Raw genomic sequence first — 24,705 nt, forward strand, 5'->3', positions numbered from 1 at the left:
GTTACTGACGAGATTTCTTTTATAGTTAATATGTTCATTGGAAGTAGGACTGGATTGTATGTTTGAGATCAATATTAGGGTAATGTTCGAACCTAGCACTGCAACTAACTGTTAAATTTCTAATTCATTGATCGAATGATTATTTTCCCCAAACATCGACTAGTCAATGAAATATTCCTACAGCAGAACAGAACCTGAAGATCAAGTTGACACTTATTTTTAAAAGAGAACAATTCCCCACCTTTGAAAAGCTCAAAAATAGCTATAAGAGTGAGTGAAACTACTAATCGATTATCAAAAATATTTGCCTCCATCAGTTTCTATGGACTAATTTATTCATCAAGTAAGAGTTTGAGCGCGACACAAAGCAGTTACAGTGATCTGTTGTTTGGCATACGTCAGATAAAACTCCACAGACACATTAACAAAACCAACTTTCCGAATTTTGCAAAATAAACACTCTGTGACCCCATCACGATGCAGTTCTACTCGAAGTCGATAATTGATATGGATAATACTGACCGACGGCTGAATTGATGCCGAGTTGTGACGTTTCAGTCAAGAAATATAAAAAATGTTGTGGTTACAATGCATCTTTTAAGCCTGCTAAAAGACAACGTGTGTGTCGTTAAGAAGCCACGTTGAGTTGACTTGTGTCCAAAGAGCGGTTGACCTTTCAGTCAATATTGTCAAGTCCTGTCGACTAATGAAGAGAAACAAGTGACACGCACGACACCTTTGCACTTCATCATGAATAGGGAGATTGTGTCCGTGGAGCAAGGCTTTAGACACAGGGCACCGATGACTTCTTCTTTTCAACATGAAATATGTTTTAATGAGTTGTCGTTAGCGTTTGAGCACTGGGATGTCTTCAGGCTGGATGTTAACAGAGTAAGACGGGTCATAAAAATGGGAAAGCTGCTCCTGTTATGTGAGTCCATGTCATAGCACGAGGGGTTTATTGTTTAATAGCTGTAGAGGTGGCTTTTAAATTCCTGACTATCTGCAAAATACTTTGGGGAAGATCGAGGTTGATCTGATCACATTGGAAACAATAGCAGCAAAACAATTAATTTTGTTACCAATTGGTTCCAAGTGATTTTGGGGCTTTACTAATATTCGGATATCCAAATCACGAATCAACAAAGGCTCAAAACTGAACGCTCTATATAAGGATAAATTTACTATTACTACTTGCTATTATTTGGGCAAGGGAGAGAGCTGATCAGTTTTCTAAACCAAACAATATCATCAGGGTTTTTTTTTACATCAAAATCCCCGTCTTTGCTCTTCCTGTAAAACAGTTTGATGTCTCCATTTACAAATGTTTCTGTAATTATTATTTCAGTATTTTACCTTGCGATGCATTACATACATTGTTTTCCTTGTATTCCTAGACTCCCCGGAGCTGGTCACCACCACCACCACCGCACATTTGTCACAACCATCACAACTTTCAGTCATCATGGAGCTAGACTTTGGACATTTTGACGAGCGAGACAAGGCCTCCCGTACCCCGCGGGGCGGGCGCATGAACGGACTCCCCAGCCCCACCCACAGCGCCCACTGCAGCTTTTACCGCACACGCACCCTGCAGGCCCTCACCAACGAGAAGAAGGCCAAAAAAGTGCGCTTCTACCGCAACGGAGACCGCTACTTCAAGGGCATTGTGTACGCTGTGGCCACCGACCGATTCCGCACCTTCGACGCCCTCCTGGCCGACCTTACACGCTCACTCTCCGACCACATCAACTTGCCACAGGGTGTCCGCTTCATCTTTACCATTGATGGCACACGTAAGATCATATCCATGGATGAGCTAGAGGAAGGTAAGCATCGCTTTAAGCATTGGTGTAAGCAGGACCCCATCCCAAAAGGGGGTCCTGGATTATCAGTTTCTTAGTTGCCCAGTAGAGCTGCTGTAGTGAGATCACACTGAGACATCACAGGCCACCGTACTAAAGAAGATCAAGTCTTTTTCTGTCCTGAGACGATTTAGAAGCATAACATTTCCAGTTTTCTGAGATTAGAAGTCTTATCTGTCTGGTCTAGACTCCTGTAATCTCTCATATGATGTAGTAACTTCTAATCTGAAGGGTTACTTTTGGGCAGTTGAGTGACATGGTCCACTTTACTAACTGTCGGCATTTTGTAAACGCTTTGGAAAAGTTTTTTTCTCCTTTTGCCTGACTTAAATGTGATAAAATGAAAAAAGAAATCTGCTTTAAAAACCCCCATATGCAAAACGGTTGCATCCCATGTTACTCGTTCGGATTCAGTTTTTGAAGATTTTCCTGCCGACGGAGCTGAAAGCGGGTCGGTCGCTCGGTCTTAATGGGGCTCAGGGTCTCAGTTTTCGGATGTTTAGCTTTGACGCAGCATGGTTCACACTGAGCTGTAAAGGCAGCCCTCTACAGCTCAGCATGGGGTAAACGGTTCATTAACAGACAGCAGTAGGAGAAAGAAATATCCCGTCCCAATTTTGGAGGGATTTCTTTTTTCTGCCGTCAAACCTTTTTGAAATTCTATTTGTGGAAAAAAAAATCTGATTCAAGTTGGATTCATTTACATCTTGACATATTTCATACTAATAAATGCTTGGGAAGCTTCATGAGCAGCTGCCGTCATGGCTGTGAATGTCCGTCATGGTCTGTATTTGGCATCGGAGGGATGATCCGACTAAGAAGGTGATGGGGATGTGCTCACAGATTCTTGCTCTGTTATTTGCCGTAGATGATTCTGAAAGATTTGCGGCAATTGAATGAGATCTTCCAACAGGAGGATCTGTGCATTGATCCGTAGAGGAAACCCATATATCAGTGGAAACTTGTGCCCAGATGCAGCAACGTAAAGCTTTTATTTAAGAAGAGCATAATATTGATGCTGAAGTAGTTTTTTGAGGACAGCAATATTTGTTGAATACAGTTTAACCTTGTTACTTTAATTTATTTAAATTTAAACAATCAGATGATTTCAGGAATAATTTAAAGACATAATTAAATGACCCAACTTTAGGTCCTGCTCCATTCTAATTGCTGAGAAACACAACTTTTATGAGACTTGGTGAACAGAGTGAGTTTTGGGTAATGCTAGAAGATGAACTGCAGCTTAATTTGTCCAAAATGAGGTGATCAACTGTGCTACTTGAGCTGCTTAGGAAAGACAGGGGTGTGTGTTGCGCAGTAAAAAAGGGGCTGCACAGTGAGGACTGTGGGTGGTGGGGGGCATTTCATTGTGCTTCCTCTTGTGGGCTGTAATTAATTGCTCAATCTCGTCTGCACAGTGTAATCCTGTTGTGTGCCTTCTGTCTTTGCTGTAATTTCTCCACTTTTGGCCTAATTGTTGCCTTCTGGTTTCCCCCCGTTTAGCCAAAATGTCTCTTTATCTCTCTCCCCCTGCTGCCTTTTGTCTTTACTTTAGCTCCTCAGCACAATGAAAATTACCAAAGATCATTTATAGAGTTCCAAGATGGATGGGCCAATTCGGGAAAAGTGATGAGTCTGTGACAGTGTTATTATTATTTTTATTATATGACTGAGGTAAGGGCTGTGCGATACTAGCGAAATCTCATATGCCCTGTAAAAGAGGTTAGTGATGTCGACTGTGTTGGGACCAGTAAGTGGCATTATTGGCAAAGTTCGGTTTTCTGGTCCAAATCAGACTTTTCATACCCAAACCACGTTCATGTGACAGAAGTTAAAGATAAAATCTCCTTGTTTTTTCTTCACCGGTCGTAGTTTCAGAATGTTCATGTTCTGTGCCACGTTCACTGTCCTCCATGTTTCCTTCATGCAACTTTTCTGCAATCGTTTGCGCTGTATGGAAGAACGCAAAGCATCGACCAAACGATGCATTGATGGACATTCTGATATGCTACACAACAAATTGAAGGAGGGAGTGTCATATGAAAGGATAATGCTTTTCTACCATCACACCATATATATTTCTCGTCATATTGCACAGCCCTAACTGAAGTCGTCCTTTCAAGTGCAGTAAGGAGGTCGGTCAGGTTTCATCCGCAGTGATTCACGAGGGTTGTTAGAAAACTCGAAACTAGAATGAATCTTCAAAGTGTGAATATGCTTCTCTACTGAACTGTTATTACTGTCAGTGTGTGCCGCACAGCGCAGGTATTGTTGGACTGATTTGTGCCGCGGTCTCGTGGGAGATCTTTGAAGTTTTAACTCTTCTCCCTATTCCTTCAACACCAGACAAAGAAATGCAAGTGTAAGTTACTATAGATCATTTTTTCATGATCAACAAAATAACACCATTTATATCAGGTTTCATCTGTGGATTGGTTCATTTTTTGAAATGCAGTCACACATTTTCAACTCCAAAATAGTCTCGTATGAAACTATGAGTTTGTTTCTTTAATTTTGTAGATTCTTTTGTGGAATATTTTTTCGAAATGACAAAAAAAACATACATTCCCATTTATCCCAGCGGTATCTATCCACTCATGCTGCCACCAAAATACAAGGGTATGAATGAAATGGAATGTGTTTCCAGAAACTATGTGGTTACTCAGAACCATGCTGTGGACCATTGTAATTCTGGGCATGGTTAGAAAACAAACCTGACACCATCTGATTCTGCAGTAAGTACTATATTGTTCAACAAAGGAAAACACTTTCAGTAGTAACGTTAGATCGATTTGACATCCGAGGTGATGAAGTCTAGAGATATCTTTTTCCCTCTGGTCTTGACCCCCCCCCCCCCCCCCCCCCCCCCCCCAATTTGGGTTCGCGCAGGTTCAGATGTTTTTGAGTGGACACCTCTGGGACTCTCAGGTGTCAGAACTGAATTACTGAAAGTGTTACAACACGCTAACCCAATGTTTTTTTTTGCCCTCACAGGGGAAAGCTACGTCTGTGCATCAGAGAACATCTACAAGAAGGTCGACTACACAAAGAACGTCAACCCCAACTGGTCTGTGAATGTAAAGGCCTCGGCGAGCCAGAAGAACCTGCAGTTGGCTGCCAAGGCTGCGGGCGAGTCCAGGGAGACCAAGGACTTTGTCCGACCCAAACTTGTGACGGTGATGCGCAGCGGCGTGAAGCCGCGCAAGGCCGTGCGCGTTTTGCTCAACAAGAAGACGGCGCACTCCTTCGAGCAGGTCCTCACCGACATCACAGAGGCCATCAAACTGGAAAGCGGCGTGGTCAAGAAGATCTACACACTTGACGGCAAGCAGGTATGTCTCGCTTTCAGGCAGTGGCCAGCTTACGTCAAGCTGCCAGATAAAAGACGTTTGATTACGCATGCTGCAGCAAATTTAATTGGGTCATGATATGCATATTAAAAAACTCAAATGCATATCATTATCTAAAATTCAAATTCAAGTTTGTGTTGAACCAGGACAGATCCCCTTTTGTTCTGGGAATAACTGGAATAAAGGTGGTACAGTGTATTCGCAAAGCTTCACAGTGGGATCATTTGTGTTCCGGAACAGTTCATCATTCATATGATCCGCCCACACCCAGGCAGGTATCATCAGCATCAAAGGAAGCAGGAAACCAAATTATGTGCTCGTGAATCAAATTGGGGGGAAAAAGGCCGCTTGTTGAGGACAAATGTTATTGTCCTCCCCTACGCTGAGTCAACAGTGACACGACAAGTCCATGAGAACCTTGAGTGACCATGAGAACTACCTGAGCACACAATGACTTCATTGTGTGACACGACATGTTCTCTTGTCTTGCGGCTCAGGTCATTAGTATCCTGTCCGCCGGCCTTTGTTGTGCAGTTGGTTTTTAGGCCACTGGTATTTTTGACTCCATCTGTGATTGAAAACGCTCAAAAGTCCTGGGAAGTTCTGTCTTCCACCCACTATGGTATCGCACAAAGAGCCAAGCCCTGTATTGTTGTGTTTGATCGTTTTGTCCCCTTTGTAGCTGTATGTGGGCTGGTGCATGCAGGTATTTAATTTTTAACTTACACACCAAAACCAATGTCAAGACAAACTCTTACTGTGGAAAGACTTCAGTCCTTGCAATATGCTGAACTCGGAACACATCTGAGGTTGACATAAAACATTTTTTGAAAGAAGGATCGGCTTCCTATCATCAGTCAGTCTGTCAAAGACGTGGGAAACGCCGGGATTCTCATCAATTCCCAATGTGAAATGATGCTTTCGTTGTCGGGGGGTTGGAAATGCACACGTCTTGTTCCGTGTAACAGAAGCCACAGAATGTCCTGTCCTGAGCGAGCTCGACGACTCTCTGGTGTTCAGCAGTAAGATCCTTGAGCTGTTGTAGCCAAACAGAATTCAGGGCACCGGAATCCCCATGAGAAGAACCTGGTGAGAAATGTTTCCACTGGCTGGAATTGGGCAGAAAAAAAACCATGCACTGACGTCAAACCACAGTAATATACACCAAAGTGTGGGATGAAAAGGTAATATGGTGCCTGAATTGGGGGGAAAAAGAAAATCTGAGTCTTGATTTAATTATTAGCAAAAAATTGCACATTGACTTATATCACACTTGCAATTGTAAACTTTCAAGCTGATGTGATTCTACTCTGGTTTTCTATTTAGAAGTGCTACCTTATTTGCTTACCTGCTAAATTTAATCAGCAGAATATATTTTTTATCGCTGCGGTTTATGCCTAATTTCACAACATTCTCTTTGACTCTTGTGTCTAGTTTTGAGCTAAAGTTTCTCTACGCAGATGTTAAATATCCCCAGTCAGTCTGTAGCATTACATATTTAAAAGTCAAGAAAATGCTCGCTCAAGTTTTGCTTTCAACACAATTATTTGAAGGCCTACATTAAATAGTTTGCTCGGCAGTAGTCACATATAAGCTTGTGCCCCAATTCCACACAACTGATATGATCAAGTAGATTCCTTCAAATTAGTAGAATATATATAATATAGAACTATTATGTAGTGTGGAATCGGGCCACAAAAAGCACAAGGATGCCGAAAATCTAATCAAAAGATCTGCATGTATGAACTTTGGCAAAAAGTCAATCCCAGGGGAGAGCATTGTTTTTTCTCAAAACACAGACATAAAAGGACATGATGTTTTATTCATGTGTTTGCGATTTAATGGAACAATCTTGCTGGACGACCACAGCCACCGTGCAGGGTCAAAATCCTGGGAGGTTGTGGAGAGGTCTCTGAAATGATCCTTTAGATCAAGACGTGTACTACATTTAGAAAGTAATAAATAAAAATGAGTGAGTCGTGGGGTCCAACAAAAGAAATTTATAAGTGCAGAGTCAAAATTTGGCCATATATATTTGTCTGTGCTTTCCAGACGATTGTGATTCACAGTAAATTTCACAGAGGCGTGGATCACGAAAGTGTGTGTGGATATGAATGTGGACATCTGTTCTTCAGTCCCCTCTTTGATATGGTTAAATGTTGACTAATCCTCATGTGGGGACCTTTTGTCCTGTATGATTCATTACAGATGGACCGGGGATTGTGCCCTGCTGAGCTCCTCTAGGTGTTGTCCTCCTCCTCCTCCTTCTTTTTTTTTTTTAACTCCATATTAATCGTGTGTATTTTTGGAGGAGGGGCAGTGCACTGAATTGATAGATGGGGGAATTTGATTTTGATGCACTCTCCCAGGGGTGCACTTTGCCCTGGGTGTTGTGCTGCCTTTTCTGCTAAGATGTTTGGAAAATTCTTATCACCTATAGGGTTTTTCAGTTACTGTTATTTTATTTTTTTTGTATATTTATCTGTTTGATCGATTCATCTTGGTCCTGTCCTGCTAATAGTTATTTTTTATTTTTTGGCCATGCTATGCATTTTTAATGATGATTGGTTTCCACAAAATAAATTTCATAGCCACCATACGGTAGCCATCCCAATGGGGAGCATATTGATTCTGTTGTCACATCAGTGCAGACGAGAGATAATTTCACAATTGATCCCAAGTCGACTCGTGCCGGGGACCCCTCGTTGTCATGCAACGAAATGCGAGTGCACATTTTATTGCGGCGTCTTTGTGTGCAGAGGCACACTGCAGCTGCTCCATGGTGGAGGTGATATGGTACAAGCAATATTGATGCAGTGCCCGCCCCTCCCTGACTCTGCGTTGATCCTCCTCTTCCCATTCCATTGCGATAGCTGCTGGGACTGGTTGCCATGGAAACCACATCTCCGGCACAAAGAGAGCCCAGCTGGTGTGGACTGGTCTGTCAGATACCACATCCTGTAGTGGGTGTGAGAGGTTACAATCAATGCAAGCCTTTTGGTTTTTAAAATCCCATGTATTATTATTATTATAATTTTTCTTTTACCTGTACACATTCCATCAGTGGGTGTGAATTGAAAGCGTGAAGCAGGGTGTGGGTGTACAAACAGGTTTTGAAATTAATTAATTTGTGATAGACTAAAAAGTGGTCCAGGTTGTGTTTCGAAGGTTTTTTAAAATGGCTACTTTCCATGCTTGATTTTCCTCAGTGCTGTGTGGACTCTAAAGACAAGCCTGCCCTCCTCTCCTCTCTTTCTTTGTCAGTGAACAGAATCAGCCCAATTTTCCCCTCAAACGCTGGTGCTTTTCACTTCAATCAGGAAGGGTGGGGCCCGTGGATTCAGCAGTCATTTGCCATTCTTAGAGCAAATTAGGATCATTTTATTTTCGCTGATGGGGAATAATTATTCCCTGTGCCCTAAAAAAAAAAATGTAAATTAATTTCTTGATTTGCCCTCACTGCTTCTAAAGGCTAAATTAAACCAGAGAGATTTTGTTGAATTGTTGAATTACTGGCACTCTATTTTGTATTCTTTCTTCTGTGATAGAGGTGTCGGCAGAATGGTTCTGATTTACATTTGAGACTCCTTACTTGTTCATCTGAATTTCAATTTGGGAGGGTTTTCCTCTCATGGATGCCAAATCTAAATATAATGTGTATATATATATATATATATATAAAAAGGAAAAAAATATATATATCGACAGACCATTGTGTTGCTGTGTTATTCGTCTATTTTTGTTATTTGTCACATTTGTTCATGTGTTTGCAGGATTGCGAGGGCTCTTTTACAAATCTGACTGCCCTTTATTCTAAAATGGTTTAGAATTAAGGTTTTCATTTAAGCAATTTTTTGAAAAACGGTGTCAATAAAGAGCCACAGCAGAAAAGCAATGGATGCTTCAGGCACAAGGTCACGCTGTTATTGTCGGAGAACAAAAGATTCCAGTTCGCCTTAAAAGTTAATAATGGCAGGGAATAATTCACTGAATAGGAGATGGACAGAGGCATCATGGGTTCAGGGCTTCGTAGCAACTCGAATATATCCAGTAATGTGGAAAAAAAGTCTCCTTTTTCCTGGTTCTCAGTACTCATGCAGCCTGCCCACTCTTTGCCATGCTGCAGAAGCAGTTGTCATGGCAATAAGCTCCGCTGTAATGGATTCAGGTTTTTTTTTTGACAATGGCTGTAATACGCTGAGTGTGCTCTTTATGTTGGTCTTACCTGCTTGCTCTCTGTTCCTCACCTATCAACACAACTCAATACAGCCACATTTCAGACACACGCTCACACACACGCTCACACACACACACACGCATACACGCATACATACAGTGTTCAGCAGAGCTAGACAGTCAGGCTGATGAAGGGGCGCGGTTCCCATGATGAAGCATCTCGAGCAGTCGCCCCTAATTCATCCTCTGTGCCTGAATCCCCTCACAAGCCCCTCGTTCCTGCACGAACACCACATCAACAAGTGAGCATGACCCGCGGTGGGGGGGGGGCACAATTTAATAATGTTAAGACCACATCAGTCATCCAAATGTAAAGCCTGCTTCCTCAGGCTCGGGGAGGGGTGGGGTTAAAACAACATCAGGCACCAGCTGGTCCCCATGACTGTGCAGACAGCGCTGCCTAACTCGCTCATCTGTGCTCCAAATGAATCTGGAAAAAAAAAAAATCAACACTAGCGCTCAGACACTGTGCTGGTGCACAAAGGTCACAGACAGGTCACAGAGGCAACTGGCTTCAAAAAAATGATTGTCAGTGGGATAAATTCCTGAAAAGTGATTACTGATGCCCAAATATGAACATTCTTTGCATTTTTTTTATTCACTGCATTTGATTTTTCTTTCTGCAATTTGACTTCATCTGAACTGTTGAAAGAAAAGTACGTCACCTCCATACGGTGAATGTTGATGCTGTGTGCTTCAATAGTTTGTATTGTCTGTGAAACATCGACAAAATGGAGACACTGTGTTATAGAGGAATATTCCACTCGTTGCAGAGGCTGATATTGATCAGGTCTGTGTGCCTACAGTGAAGGGAATGGTGTGGGAGTCTCCCCGTGGGCTGCAAAGCAAGTTCTTTCTGGCTCCTTTTCAGCCTTTTATCTTTTTATATATATACATTTGCTTTCCTCTCACAGAGCTTAGTAATGCTGAGACTACACAATATGATATTTAATGAAAAATCATATGCTCACTGTGAGATTTAGTTTACTTGCTATGCACTCAACATTACACCTTACACAGAATCCTCTGCTAACATAAAGAAAATACAGACTTACTTATCTTGTTTGAACAGTAGTCCAGTACAGCAGTGCTTTTGGCTGATTTGTATGTAGTCTAAAGGAAACCCTCATGATGTGATCTGAGATTACTAGTCTCTGTAGTGATTTTCAGAGCAGATTATTATTTAAATTTGGTCTTTGATTCCATGGACTGGATCATTTGCTGACTCCACTGCTGACTCCACATTTGCTGGCTTCACTGTTTGTCAGATGAGCCATCTGGGTCAGGACATGGGAGTCGGAACGAGTACAATGCAACACTGAACAGCTTTACTTCCGCACAGAGATCGATTAACGTGACAGTGTCTGGTCAAACTGGGGAGACACTGGACCTTGGGACTCGTCAGTCACTCATTCATTTCTGCTCTCACTGTGATGATGAAAGGATGAGCTGAAGTGACGACAGGCCAGCTGTAGGTCGAAGACAAAAGACCCCTTAGCTTTCCTGCCACTTCACACACAAGCAGGGTAAAAAAACAATTAATTTTGGTTTCACCTGAAATGATTGCTTTCAAAACAAGGTCATTCTATATATTAGAAAAGTTTAACACATTGCTCAGCCTAGAATATGAAGGTATTAGTTTTACTATCTTATTTGTAACCTGCATTCATGTTCAATGAAACTAGGAAAATAATGGCATCATACATTATATTTATTGTATGGACTTTCATAGAGGCGACACTGTACTTTTCTCTGTTGATATGTTGAACATCTGAGGTAATTTTCCTTTTCTGATTTGTAAAAATGGATACGTGCTTAAAATGCAGCAGAGCGACAAACTTGACAAATTTCACTAACTTGTGACCCACTGTCTCCTCAGTTAGAGGAGCAGAATTAAAGTGCACCCCGGAAGGATGAAGTGCCGGTGGATGGATCGGTTGGTCAGTCGGTTAAAAGGAACTCTGAATTATTCAGTTGTTGTAGTTGGTGGATCCCAGCGTAGCTGCTGGTAGTGTTGGTGGGTTTCTGGGGGTCATTTGGTCCTGACAGCTGGTGAGGCAGAGATTAGGGACGGTCTTGGTGGGACAGGGGGTGGGGGGCACCTGGACTCTGAAAAGAGCCAGTTTTTCATCAAGCCCACTTGCCTCTTTCTGATAAAACACATCAATGAATCTATATTCACACTGACTCCAATGCGTGCGTTGTTTGCGCACAGTGTTTTCAACATGAAACGAAGGAATCTTTTAAGTCAGATGACATGATGTCATCTTGCATTGTCCTTCTCCTAGATATGGTTGCCAGGTGGCTGTGGCTGAGGCTGATGCAGCTGACTGACCTTTTCAAATTGAGAGAGGATGCTTCTTCTTACCCTATATCCAAATGTTCCAGCGCTGGCCTGCCCTTTCTTCACCGCAGCCACGTTTCAAAGAGACTCTGACATTTTCCTCCAGATATGACTGCATGAAGAGCAAATTGGTTTTCTACAGTGTCAATCAACTGTAGACGGATGTCAGAATTTACTGAGGGTAACAGCAACTATTAACCCATGATGGGCATCCCACATGAGGGTAAAACCATTACCTGATGATAATGTTATTATTGGGACGATTGTGCACATGCAGGTCAGGTTTTAGTGATTGTTGGATTGACTCTGGGACATCTAATACACACTGTATATGAATTATTTGTAGGCTTAATGGTGTAGAGAGGCCCGGTCCGAGATCTGCGCTGTGTTTTGTACAGATAATGTGGATCTCAAGTGATCACCACAGGGATTTGGATTAGTAGGATTTCCAAATTGGATTTGGGCTTGTTGCTAAGGACTCAAAACAAGGGTGCCTTCTTAGAAAATGTGAATGAACCCAGGTTGTTCCAGAGCATGCTGCCTTTTTGTACCGTGTCACCATGAGATGTTTCTTGGCGAGATGGCTGCTGTCAAATCTGCTGAGCCTGAGACCCCCAAACTTAAAGGAACACTTCAAAGTGTGAGCGCTTACTGTTGGAGAAATGCTATGCCCTGCTGACTGAGGGGCTGCACACTTAGGGGTTTCGACAGGTACAGAAGACCCTGTAGGGTGAGGGTTGTCTCGAGAGGTAAGTTAATGACAGGGATGGGTCTGAGGGGCTTGAATACGCCCTACATCTGGGACGGGTAGACTTTGGGATGTCAGTGCACTGTCCACCTGTGACGTGTGAACATCTAAAGATCCCCCCAATTACCATTACAATTACCTCCACCAAAGGGGTAAAGATTTCATTGCCATGTGTTTGTCTATTTGTCTGTCTGTCAGCATGTCGGGAAATGAACTAATGCGGCCAATCTTTGTTCGGCGATCAGAAACCAAGGGACAAAACTGAACCTTATTTTCTAATGGAGATTCTGTTAAGAGAGATTAAGGTAGCAGTCTGTTGGATAAACACTTTATCCCTTTAATCAGCTCTGTTCTTAAAGCCATTAAAACATGGACCAGTCTCTACCCTCCCGCCCCATGCCAGCCTATTTTCCATCACCTCGCCAGCACCCGCGGGCCGTAATGCTTTCATCTTGATTAACTGTCAGGTGCCGTAACTGCAGCACAACAGTTTAACCCAATGAAAGTAACATTTATCTGATCTCTCGATAACGAACACTGGAGAAAACCCAAATGTGCAGCTTTGTAAATTGGGCCCGGCTGAAAAACCAATTAGATTTTGATCCCTGGAGTCAAAGCGCCATCTCTGTACCTCAGCAGGGTTCTGCCAGGCCTGCATCTTGTGGGAGTACACCGCGGGACACGGAGAGGGGGTACAGCTGTTGGATGCCACGCCACCGAGTCACCACCGCACACTTTTAGCTCGTCTAGCAGGACGGAGAACCAACATGTCAGCTGCTGGGGTGGGGTGTTCCCAAAATGATCTGCAGCTCATAGTTTAGATGTGTATCACAAAGGAAAACCATGATGCAGCTTGACTATCCTGGCGGGCGTCCCGACAAAAGGATCGTCTTTCAGGCCATGGACCGCTCATATAAAACCTACAGATGTGTTTATAGTCTGTGAGAGTTTGTGTCTTCAGATAATGTAAAAACAAGCCCAGAAAGTCATATGAAATTCAATTAGTTCATATGTCTTGAGCCGTTAATCATAGTGATATATGGGATAGAACCTTTTCAAAAGGTGTTGAAAGGAAAATGGAAAAATTAGATGCTCTGTAATTAATCTCACATGTACCAGGAAATACAACCCCCAACAACATGACCAAGCGGAAACAGCTTTTAGCAAGAATGGCTTTGATAGGCGTGCCCAAGCTGGTTAAAGGGCCTGTGTGTTGGAGAGCAGAGGAGAAGGTGTGGCCCAAAGACATCTGTCCACTAAGTAGACCATATTGTGTCAACAGCTGCTATAGTGAAAAGTCCCCGGGGAAGGAGGTTGAATCGTTTAAACATTTCAGCTAAGGTGTAACATTATCCTCTCTGTCTGCGCCTTTTTTTGTGCCTTTTGTACGTTTGTGTGTTGTGTTAATGCGCCTACTGTAGCTAAAGGCATGTTAACATGATGAGTAAAAGACAAAGGCGACCCACTGCTGCCACCTGAAGCTGACTAAAACCCTTTGGCTGGCAGACACAACCACAACCTTACTTTTACTCAGTGAGTTCACAACACTCGGGGCTCTGTGTTTTTTTAAGAGTTTATCCTCTTTTCAATTAAATGTAATCAGCATTTAACACTTTAAATTCAAACCCGTGAGAACATCCTTCATGGTGCTTCCTCCGCACAGCAACTAGTAATCCTTTGTGGCGTCCTTATGGATAATCAGTGCAGATTAGATCAGAATTAGCATTTAAGATGCACTTTATTAAATAATGAATTCCCAGTATACATATAATTAGATTGATATGAACAGATAATTCCCTTTTTGCAATCGCCCTCTCTTGGCTTCTGTAATTCTCAGTAAGGATAGTAAAAGCTTTATGAAACCCCGACATTAGGGCTGGAACTAACGATTATTTTCACTATCGATAAATCTGTCGATTGTTTTCACGATTAATCGATTAGTTGTTTGGTCCAAAAATTGTGATGAAATGGTGGAAAATGTGATACAATATCTTGTATACTGCAATAGTTAATAGCAAAACTATCTTCCCATCAACCTCAGTTGTATGCTGTGTTTAGCAAATTTTTAACATGCTCACTCACGGGCGGGGAACATTGGTGAACATTGTCCTCACTGAGCATCGTCATCGACAGCGTGTTTGCATGCTGTTGTTAACCCCTAAGTATCAAGGGTCTCATGCGTTCTGTCTCCTGGCTTCACAGGTCACCTGCCTGCAAGATTTCTTTGGGGATGACGACGTCTTCATTGCATGTGGACCAGAGAAATTCCGCTATGCCCAGGACGACTTCTCTCTGGATGAGAACGGTGGGCGTAAAGGCTTTGGTCTGCGTTTTATATCATACAAATTACAATGGTAGAAATAGGAGCCTTAGAAGATTGATTAAAGAAGGAAACTTAGAAAGGTAATTATTTTCCTGACATATTTCTGAACCTGGTCTCCAGTGTGGCACTGCAGCAAATAAAGTATATTGTATTTTGTGTGTGAAAGTGAAAATCCCCACATAGAGTGGAATGAGCGCGAAATAGTTCCTGCGGTGCCATTTCATATAAAGATGCTGTATACATACTGTAGCTGTGTGAGGAGAAAATTACACATGTGGGAGGGGAGGCCCTTTAAACAGGGAGGCAGTCTGTTATCTGCTGCCGGCAGCAGGGAGAGGGAAAGGTAGAGGAAAAAGAGCCATTAATCTGTCCGGTGACAGGTTTAGGCCAGCTGATCTGTTGGTGCTGATACTGCTGAGAAGTCGAGGAGAGAAAATGTGAAACCAATCCTCTTTGTGAGTCTCTCTGCTCCCCGCAGACCTGAAAACGCCTATTTTCAACAGCCCACTTTCACCTAATGTCCCTGCTCGATGCATCCAGTGTCGCACAAATGTCTTTTAATCTCAACGCAGCACTGATACCGTACAGGGCTGATTCGTCTCCGTGCTCCCTTCAAGCCCTTTTCTTCTCCTGCTTCCTTGTCAGATCATGTTAGGATGTGCGATGCCAATTCATCTATAATGATCTGGGTCCTTTTCTTTCAGCATACTCAGCCCCAATGGAGCCAAAGCTAAATTGTTTCGCTCAGTCTATAATAACCTTGAGGCAACGCTAAATAAAATGGCCGAGAGTCTCAACATCCAGACGTCTGTGTCCTCAGTGGAGCAGGAACCCCGTCTGTGATACGTCGCGTTATGTTATGACTACTAACCCTCATCAGTCTGGATGATTTATTAACAAATCCTGATGATAATATGATGAATAATAATCGTTAAGTAGTTATGACATGTTCTTTCTGTCTGAGCAGTACTTTGTCGCGTTTGGTCTACTTATACTGCTACTGCTTTTAAACTTGGTTTGGCAGAATAACCAAAATAGATTTAAAACCTTCCCCCGTGGTTTTTTTTTCCACATGCCTTCATGTTAAACACATGGCTATGCAGATGGACACGCAGACAGAGAGGAGCACATGTGTACCTGCTTCTCTGTTTATGCAGCGACAGCATCATTCGGAGCCGAGAGGGAATCTGCGTAGACGGACTCGGGGGTTATTTTGAGACCACTGAGTCGACCAGACAAGCTGCCAGTCTCGAGTATTGTCAAAGGCGTGGTGGCACACATCGCAAAACAATAGAGCACAAATGTACGTCTGTATCCAGCAGTGTGTGAAGGTTAAGAGAGAGAGAGAGAGAGAGAGGAGACAGACATGGTGCGATCCCAGGAGACGGAGGGAGGACAGATAGTATAATTAGCATCAGAAGTGGAAAAGAGGAGGAGGAGGGCTGAAAGTACAAACAGAGGGGGTGGAGATGTGGAGGGAGGAGTAGCAGCGTCTACCCTGATTAAAACAGAGACACAATGTATACTGAATGTGTCTTTATATGATAAATATAAGCACTCGCTTTTATACATGTACATGCATTCAAATACTTCCTTTCTTCATATTCACTTCCGTCTACTTGTAGATCCTTTTCCTCTAACTACCAGGGGGGAAGGACACAACACAACACCCTTGTTTTCAGGCAGAAAAAGCTTCATATTATTTTGTTAAATAGACCAAAAAAATGGCACAACTTGTGATGAATTAAAATGAACTTCCGATTGACTCAGCCTTGCTGGCTAATGAAAACTATAGAAATATCAAGGCTGTCATCAGACCAGTGATCGTGGCTTCAATATTTCTTTTCACTTTTTATTTGATTTCCACCAGTCAGTCAACATGCAGCCATTCAGTTAGCTAAGACATAAACTTTTGATCAGATTCTGATTTATTCAATTTTGCTTCAGGATGTTATGAATTATCTTTTCCCCAAACATTGACCCTTTTTATTTGCATTATCAAGATTAGCATCTGAGCGAAAATTCCTTCTTTAAATGATCAGTTGATCCAAATGAGGACAAAACCCACATTATATCACTTCCCTTGGTGTTACCTTGATAAGTGGTATCTTGGTAGAACTTTGACTTTTATTATCAAATTAATTTCAGACATTGTGAATTACTTTTCATATTCATCTGCTACGAGCAGATGCAGGTCAATCATCCAGTTTTGGAGAAAAAAAAAGTGATGATTTCTTACTTTCTTTGTGCGTTATTTATTTCCCCCCCACAGAATGCAGGGTGATGAAGGCGCCCAAAGCTCAACGTGGCTCAGTGAAGAGTCCTGGTCCCATCAAGCGCTGCAAGTCTCCTGCTGAATCAAGTGAGGCCCTTTCTATTCTCTCACCTCCACTGTAACTCTTCCTGTTAAAACTAGAGCAGAGCCCGACCTCACCTTGTTCCATAAACCAGGACACAAAGAGCTGGAGTGGAAAATAGAACGAGGTTAATGCCGCTGCAGGAAATGAACACAAATGCAGCATAAGATATGATGAAATGTGACGGCAGAGTGATGTAGTGATCAGCTCCTGGGGTTGGGGTGGAAGACCAACCAGACAGATCCAGAGGTGCTGACCTGTAGCTGACCTTTGACCTTACTCTGAAGAGAATAGCAGGCATAATAATGGATTCTTTAACAGTGCTACACCTGTGTGTTACCGTGCTGCCTGAGTTTATGTAGCTGCACCGTTGAACAGTTGGTGCCATGAAATCTAAGCGGGTGCTGTTTTCTTTTCACAGCTTTCATATAAACTTTGTACGCCAGAAAATAAAAACGCTGAGGAAGACAGGCAAGGTACCCTCAGGCCTTCAGCTGTCTTGAATATTTTATTGATCATTGAATGGGGATGATTGGCCTTTAAGACGGCAGATGTTATGCAGTAAACTGTTGAGGTTTAACCACCTCTCTGTAGCAGCTTAGAGGTCAGCAGGGAGGTTGAGGTTATGTATGTATGTTAGTTTAGTATTTATTATAAATAATATTACAAATCTTTTTTCCAAATTGTACATCTGTGATACTCTACACCTATTGCTGTGGATCTGTCTTTTTGGATTAATAAAGTATTACATCATCCATCACATAAATGAACAGGAAAACACAAATTTAAAGACCAAAGTGCTGTCCATTCACATCAGTTTAACTGATGTATTTATACTTGTATATTATTGAAATTCTCTCTGGCTAAGACTCTTCACTGTAAGGTTATAATTCAGCATGACAAACAATGAATTACTGTATTGCCACCTGACTCTGAACGCTTCTCTTGGTTACCAGCTGGATGGAGGCCTCAGCCTCCACCAACCGCTCAACTGCAGACTCATGTTCTCCAGCCTGTTGAGATCAGTCTGAAATATGAATATGTGGTTTTCAGAGCAGTTGGCCTGTTCACCAGCACTTTCTTCAACCTCTGGCATCTGGAAAAACAACAACTCATCTCAGGGTGCACTGGGTTCAATGAGTTGAATGCATTGAAACTGTGTTTGACATGGTCCTGAGAACCAACACCACCGTGATCTTGACATCACCACGCGGGCATGAATAAATCTCTCACCTGTAGAAATCTATCGACAAAACCGCAGTGTGATCAACTTTGCTTATTTATAAAGAGAGAAGTTACTCTGTCCCAGTTTGGAAACGGCTGCACTCTGTGTACGGTCAACCTGGGAGATCTGCTCATGTTTACATACACTGATGTTAAGATCCCAAGATAATAGGATGTGTATTTTCGGACGGCTTTGTCCTTTAAAGTATTTAAACGGCTGCTTAAGTCTGTTTATCTGGCTGAGTGGTTAAATGAAGGCAGTGGCATTAAGTTGGTTAACAATAAAGCTTTATTCACGTCGGGTTTTCAACTCTCACTGGCTCAAATTTACACTTGCCATCTGGCTCATAGTCTTTTTTACTTTTTTTAAATGCTTTTCATCTCTTGCAGACAAAACCTCTTTTGACATCCGTTAAAACACACGGCTACATCACATCGCACCACTCTTAGGTATAAACACAATGTTCCACACACACAGGGAGTCCTAGCAACATGGCAAGACGCAGAGTGGGTGAATAAAATGTAGTCCAACAAAAAAAACGGCTTGCCGGCGGCGTCTCTCTACGCCGTGGCCAAATGAGGCCACAGTCCAGGAATGACTTTTCTCCAGAGCCAAGGAAAAAGGTCCAGGCCTCGTTTGCACACTTTCTAACCCCCCCCCCTCTTCTTACCTCTTTGCCTCCCCTTGTTTCCCCCCCTCGTCTCCCATCGCTCCCTGTTTTTCCTCTGATCTGTGGGCTCTCTCAGCCAACGGGACAGGCTCAGCCAGCAGCCAGCTGTCCACCCCGGTTTCCAAGCATTCCCCCACCTCCACCCCCACTAGTCCAGGCCTCAACAACAAGCAGAAGGTACCTGAACTCCTCTCCTCCTCCTCCTGCTCTTTTATCTCATTGCTCTAGTTTTTTCTCCATATCCATCATTGTATGCTCTTAAAACACACACGTGATCTTTTGCTCCGCTGTTTTCCAGGATCTCTACTTGCCCTTATCTCTGGATGATGAAGATTCTCAGGGCGAATCGATGTAGACTCTCCTCCTGCGGCCCCTGCCTCCTCTTTTTGGCCTGAAACACAGAAGTTTTTATACCTCTGCTGCTTTCCACCGTCACTCACAGTGCCACCTGTTGTCTCGGGAGAACCACTTCTTTGTCTCTTTTCTTTTTTTAGGCCTCGGCCACCAGGGCTATGACACAATTTGCTGCTTGAGGGGAAACACAAAACCTTTTTAAAAAACAACTGCAGTTTTGACCACTTTGTAACAGTCAGCTCACTAACGTTCAGACACGTTTCTATGTTACTGTCACCATTTCTCAAAATGGCACACAGTTCACCGACCGTTCCGATGTCACGGTGTCAAAATTCACTTTCCAACATTTTGTTAAAGGATGCACTGACTTTAATGTTTAAGGATTTCAAGCAGCAAATTGATATTTTAGGGGTTTTGGTCAAAACTAACTCAACTTTTTTTTATCACTCGTATTCGTGACGTTCCTCCGTGTCCTCCCGTCCTTCTGCCCTTTCGGTTAATGGTGTGAAAGGTTAACGGTTCCTTGTCAGGGCGAGTCTGCTAAGCCAGAGAAAGTCATGCTAACTCTCTGTAAATACTGTGTATAGCTATATCCATCAAAAACATCTCCGTCCATTGCTGTGCTTCCGTAACGTCACCACAATGTCTAACATTCGCTCAACACAACACAGGGTACAGTAAAAGAAGCAACCAAAATGAGGTCCCTCCACAGAGGGTGAGGATGTGTAGGATGCAGCTCCTGACTGAAGAGGATTATTGGTCAGAAGCACAGGCCTCCTCCGTGTGAATTCGTGTTCCAAACTGAATGCACACAAGAAATTATAGAACCATAATCGTGTTTAAAAAATGACGCTATTTTAAAACACCGTAAACACGCAGGCCCGAAATCCTTATTTTTGGCTCCAAAAGAAATTGGCATTCTTTGTCCAATCAGAGACCAGGCGGAGAAAAAGCATCTTGCGTAGCCCTCACAGGAAATCTTTATGTTGGTGTTTCCTCTATTCGACCCTCTCCATGGACCGTAGGCTACTCGAGGTATAAACCCTCTGTGTTTTAGATTTTTCACAAACTGCAGTGCATGATGTTGGTGACTGAATGTGAAACCAAGGACCTAACGGTGCATTGAACAACCAAAGGAAAAAACAATTGGGCCCTTTTTTTTTTTTAAATAAGAACGTTCAGTATACAACGGTTTTGATGACCAAGTCTAAATGATTCCCCTTCCCTATAATTGTACAATGTGTGGAATTCAAAGATAAAATAAAGGTCTCAACGCCAAAGCATGATTTTAGACAAAGAATTGTAGAAAGAGGAAAATATGTCATTTTATTAGTTTTTTTAAATTCTTCAATTGTCCTGGAGGAAGCACACCTGAAGATTTATGCTTGTTACTTTTAACGCATTCAAATCACATCCAGATCAACCATTGCTCATCTGAGGCAATAAGTGTTGTCAGGGCGCTAAACTTCATTGGGGATCGCTCCTCTTTTGCATGGCTTAACATAGTTTTCAGATGCACGGGGAAGGAAAACATTACGGTTGTCTAAATCTATGTGGGATTTACATTTTATAAAGTTTATTAATTTATATCAAGGGTACTTGTCTAGGATGTTTCTTTTCTAGCTTGAACATGCTCCCGTGAGCTCTAAAACTCTCGTACTTTATTCAAGGTCTCTCTGTGCAACTTTCTGTTGCCACTTATTTTTTAGACTTTTGCGTTGTGCGTCTTACGAATCTACTGTAGAGAGTTCGCTCAGATTTTGCAGGGAATCAAACCTGAGGATCTCTAAATTCGACAACACTGAAGCACAAAGCAGGGAGCTACTAATTCATCACAGCAACAGACACTTTATACTGTCTACTTGCCAGCATTGCAATGCGTGACCACAATTGATTTTTTTGATGTATTGATGAAAAATGCTGCACATGTAGCATCCTTTAAATTAACATCTATGCATTCAGACTAAAAAATAGTTAACTTTTTTCTTTTGTGGAGAGGATGACTTCTTTTTTTTATATACCTAATAGATAAATGAGAAATGTACTGAAATTTAAATGTCCATGCAGTCATTGAAGTCATATGTCTTAGGAGTGATGCGGCGTCTGCCCTCTGGATAAGTTGTGAAAAGCTTTTATTTTTAATTTTTATCACCTATTTAATGCTCAAGACAAATTATCACAAAAATTCCTGGTGCTGTGAGCTTCACCTTTCTCCAGCAGGGGGCGCTGTCACACCAGCACACCAGTTAATAACATCAGCTCATCCAACAGCAGGGACACCTCACTTTACCCACCATTTTGTACAAACACCCCATTTGACACGTTGTCCTTTTTTCCTCAAGCAGTTCTGTATAACCTTCCATGCTTCTAATGGTCTTTTTCTACAGCTTATTAGGCGCTGCAGCGTATTACATGTAAACATTAACAGAAAATGTTGGTTGTCTTGTGTAAACCGGTCGCCACCATGTAAGATGGATGGTGTGAGTTCATCACCTACAGTGGTGCCTTTTTTTCTCCTCTTAGATTACTGTCTTTTGATAAAAACAAAAAAATAAATGAAACGGGATGTTGAAGGCTTGTGCTTTGTCAACAGCTGTTTGTAAAACATTTTTCAAATGTCTTGAATGAGGAAGTGTCCCAGATGCATTTTTGTTTTTGCAGAGTTGCAGGACACTTTTATCACGGTGTACATATGCTCCCTGTGCTCTCTCATGTTTGCCTTCCTGATCGACTGAATGACTCTTTTTAGTGGTAATTTGCAACGTCACAGTGGCTTGTTTCAGTGCTTCATTCAATGTTTTAACCGGTATCCTTTTGCAAATTAAAACAGTTGTATTTCACCCCTTCTGGCTTAAGGATTGCTTTCTTTTCCGATCTACACGTTAGAGTCTCATATCACAGCGACAGAACTTTGCTTTTAACACCTATTTCCTATTCACTTATGAATCCATAATTCAGGTTTCAGCCACGTGTTTATACAACACTTCAGGTCAATGCTCAACTTGTGCTATAAAATGATTGAATCGTCTAAACGGATAAAAAACTTGTGAGTTATTCTGCTCGCATGTAAAATCACAACACAAATCTTTCATCACCATGGGAACAGGACACCCGTTTCTCACACTCAGCAGTGTCTAAACATAGTCATGATCCATGATTGTGTTGAAATATGATGCATCATGCTCTTTTGTCTCTATTGCCAAAATTTCAAACTACTGGCAGAAAAATGCAGTCAACCACCATCAGTGAGCTGCTTATAGACCCAAATACATGTTTCAGATAGGTCATCCAGGTGTTATTAGTTAATAAAATCAATGTACACGGATATGATGAAACCGCATCAGATCTTAATCTTGACAACTAGTTCCCCCCATGGTCCTGTAATTATATTCAACATTCACAAATACCAAGGACTGTTTTACCTTCATTAGTTCCACAGCTCCCGAATAATCCTTCCATGTGTCTAGGATGTGGAATATAATGTCATCTGAGTTCCACATAAACTATATATCATGCAACATTTACAATTGTAAGCACCATGAATTAATCAATGACCACTGAGAGCCATTGAACCTGGAACAACATTATACAATACAACATCACATTAAATATGCAGCAGCTTAATGCAGGTTTATTGCAGCACTTCCTGTCTGGACCATGACTGCACATTTCATTGCTGTACTGTGCAGGAGAGAGTCCACTGTTCTCTCTCCCACAGCATGACACTGGATCGGACTCGCCGAATACAACAGCGTGGCTCTATAGCGGCCTCTTCTGCAGGAAGTATGAACGTACAGATGCAGTATTGAGCAATGCATACAACGACATATATTTACCTTCATGAATGCCCTGCCATCTACTGGGTAAACTGTGTGTGTCCTGTCGTCTTGCATTTCTCTGTAAAATGTATTCGCGAGGAGACGGAGTTGAAGAGAAGCTCCACTGAAATAAACATTCCTGACTCCGCTGGAATCGACTGTGGGAAAGATTGACAGAAACTACACAGTGCTGTTCTGACTCACTTTCTCATACTGTAAATGTGCTAGGACAAAGAATCTAAATATTTAACACAGGCACTCAGAAATAAATGTCTGTCTGTCCTAACCCTAACCCATTCTGGCTCATGTAAGCTTGTTTTTAAGAATTTTAAAATCTTTAATAGAAGAACAAAAATGTGATTCTTTTTCTGTAGTTGCACTTCAAAGTTTTAAAAGAATTGAGTCTATATTTTGCCACATACGCTTGATTTTAATCTGAATTGTTATCACCTCATATTCAACCACAGTTCAACCCCAACCACCCAGGCCAACCCACTATGTATTTCGTGCCAGTGAACGTACCCTTATTTCAAACCGTCTGTTCTTCACATATCACTCTCTGGATGGGTTTCAGGTCTTGACGACATTAGGGGATCAAAGTCCGTCACCGACTGGCTTTCAGGGAAATTGTTTCATGTTCACAAATATTGTCTGGACTGTCTGCAGCCTCGTGGGACCGATATTTCTCTTTGACCTGTCGTGTTCCCGTCAAATTCAAACACAGGATCCATTGTGTATCATAAAAGTGTGTCTCATGGGGCAATGGATTTAGAAAGATGATAGGGGAAAAAGTCTGATTATGATTTGTGTCATCACGGGACAGATCTCTGCCAGAGCATGGAGCAGAAATGCTGTTGCTTTTGTAACAACACAGGAAAAGTCTAAATCTCTGCTAAAAGCCCCAGAGGCTGAACTGTCCCTTGACACCGAGACAGCAGTGACACAGTCATCGTGCAATTTGAGTTTAGCAATGAGGTTGAAAATGCTAATCCTCAAAATGTGAAAGTCAGTCATAGTTTCCTAAAGTTTACAGCGATTTAATCAAATACCTTGTTTAGTCCAAAGCCCAAACATATTCAGTCAGCACTGCACTTCCTCAGACGGACAGACAGACAGACAGAAAACTAATCTCATATCTCATAGTCATAGGATTCTCTGAGAATACATACAGTACATTCCCACAAGGAAGTGACCTTTGGACTGCAGTGACCCCTTGACCCTTGTCCCCGGAGCCACCATCAGGCCTCACTCTGGCCGCCCTTCGTTTACCCGGTGTCGTCTGTGAGCGTGACACCAGGGTAGATTACCGGGCTTTGCTGCACTCTATTGCAATTATTGCAATTCCCCAAACTTTCACAAACTTTTGCTCCGATCTGTAAAAACTGCTTTGGTCTTTTCGTATATCACCTCTAATC

The 24,705-nt window shown here is 42.2% G+C and overlaps 1 protein-coding gene across 5 annotated transcripts in view; it reads left to right on the plus strand.

Moving 5' to 3' along the window:
• LOC118301235 (neuronal migration protein doublecortin-like) overlaps positions 1–22,312 on the plus strand; it is a 37,837-nt gene extending 15,525 nt beyond the window's left edge. For all 5 annotated transcript variants that reach the window (XM_035626524.2, XM_035626525.2, XM_035626523.2 and 2 more), the window contains 6 exons: positions 1,398–1,829; positions 4,860–5,197; positions 14,746–14,848; positions 17,139–17,228; positions 19,195–19,295; positions 19,417–22,312. In XM_035626524.2, coding sequence (XP_035482417.2) covers positions 1,398–1,829; positions 4,860–5,197; positions 14,746–14,848; positions 17,139–17,228; positions 19,195–19,295; positions 19,417–19,473 — 1,121 coding nt within the window. In that variant the 3' untranslated portion in view covers positions 19,474–22,312. The remainder of the gene's footprint in view (positions 1–1,397; positions 1,830–4,859; positions 5,198–14,745; positions 14,849–17,138; positions 17,229–19,194; positions 19,296–19,416) is intronic.
• Positions 22,313–24,705: the final 2,393 nt, after the last annotated feature.

Source organism: Scophthalmus maximus, chromosome 2, assembly GCF_022379125.1.
Source record: "Scophthalmus maximus strain ysfricsl-2021 chromosome 2, ASM2237912v1, whole genome shotgun sequence".
NCBI classification, from domain to species: domain Eukaryota; kingdom Metazoa; phylum Chordata; class Actinopteri; order Pleuronectiformes; family Scophthalmidae; genus Scophthalmus; species Scophthalmus maximus.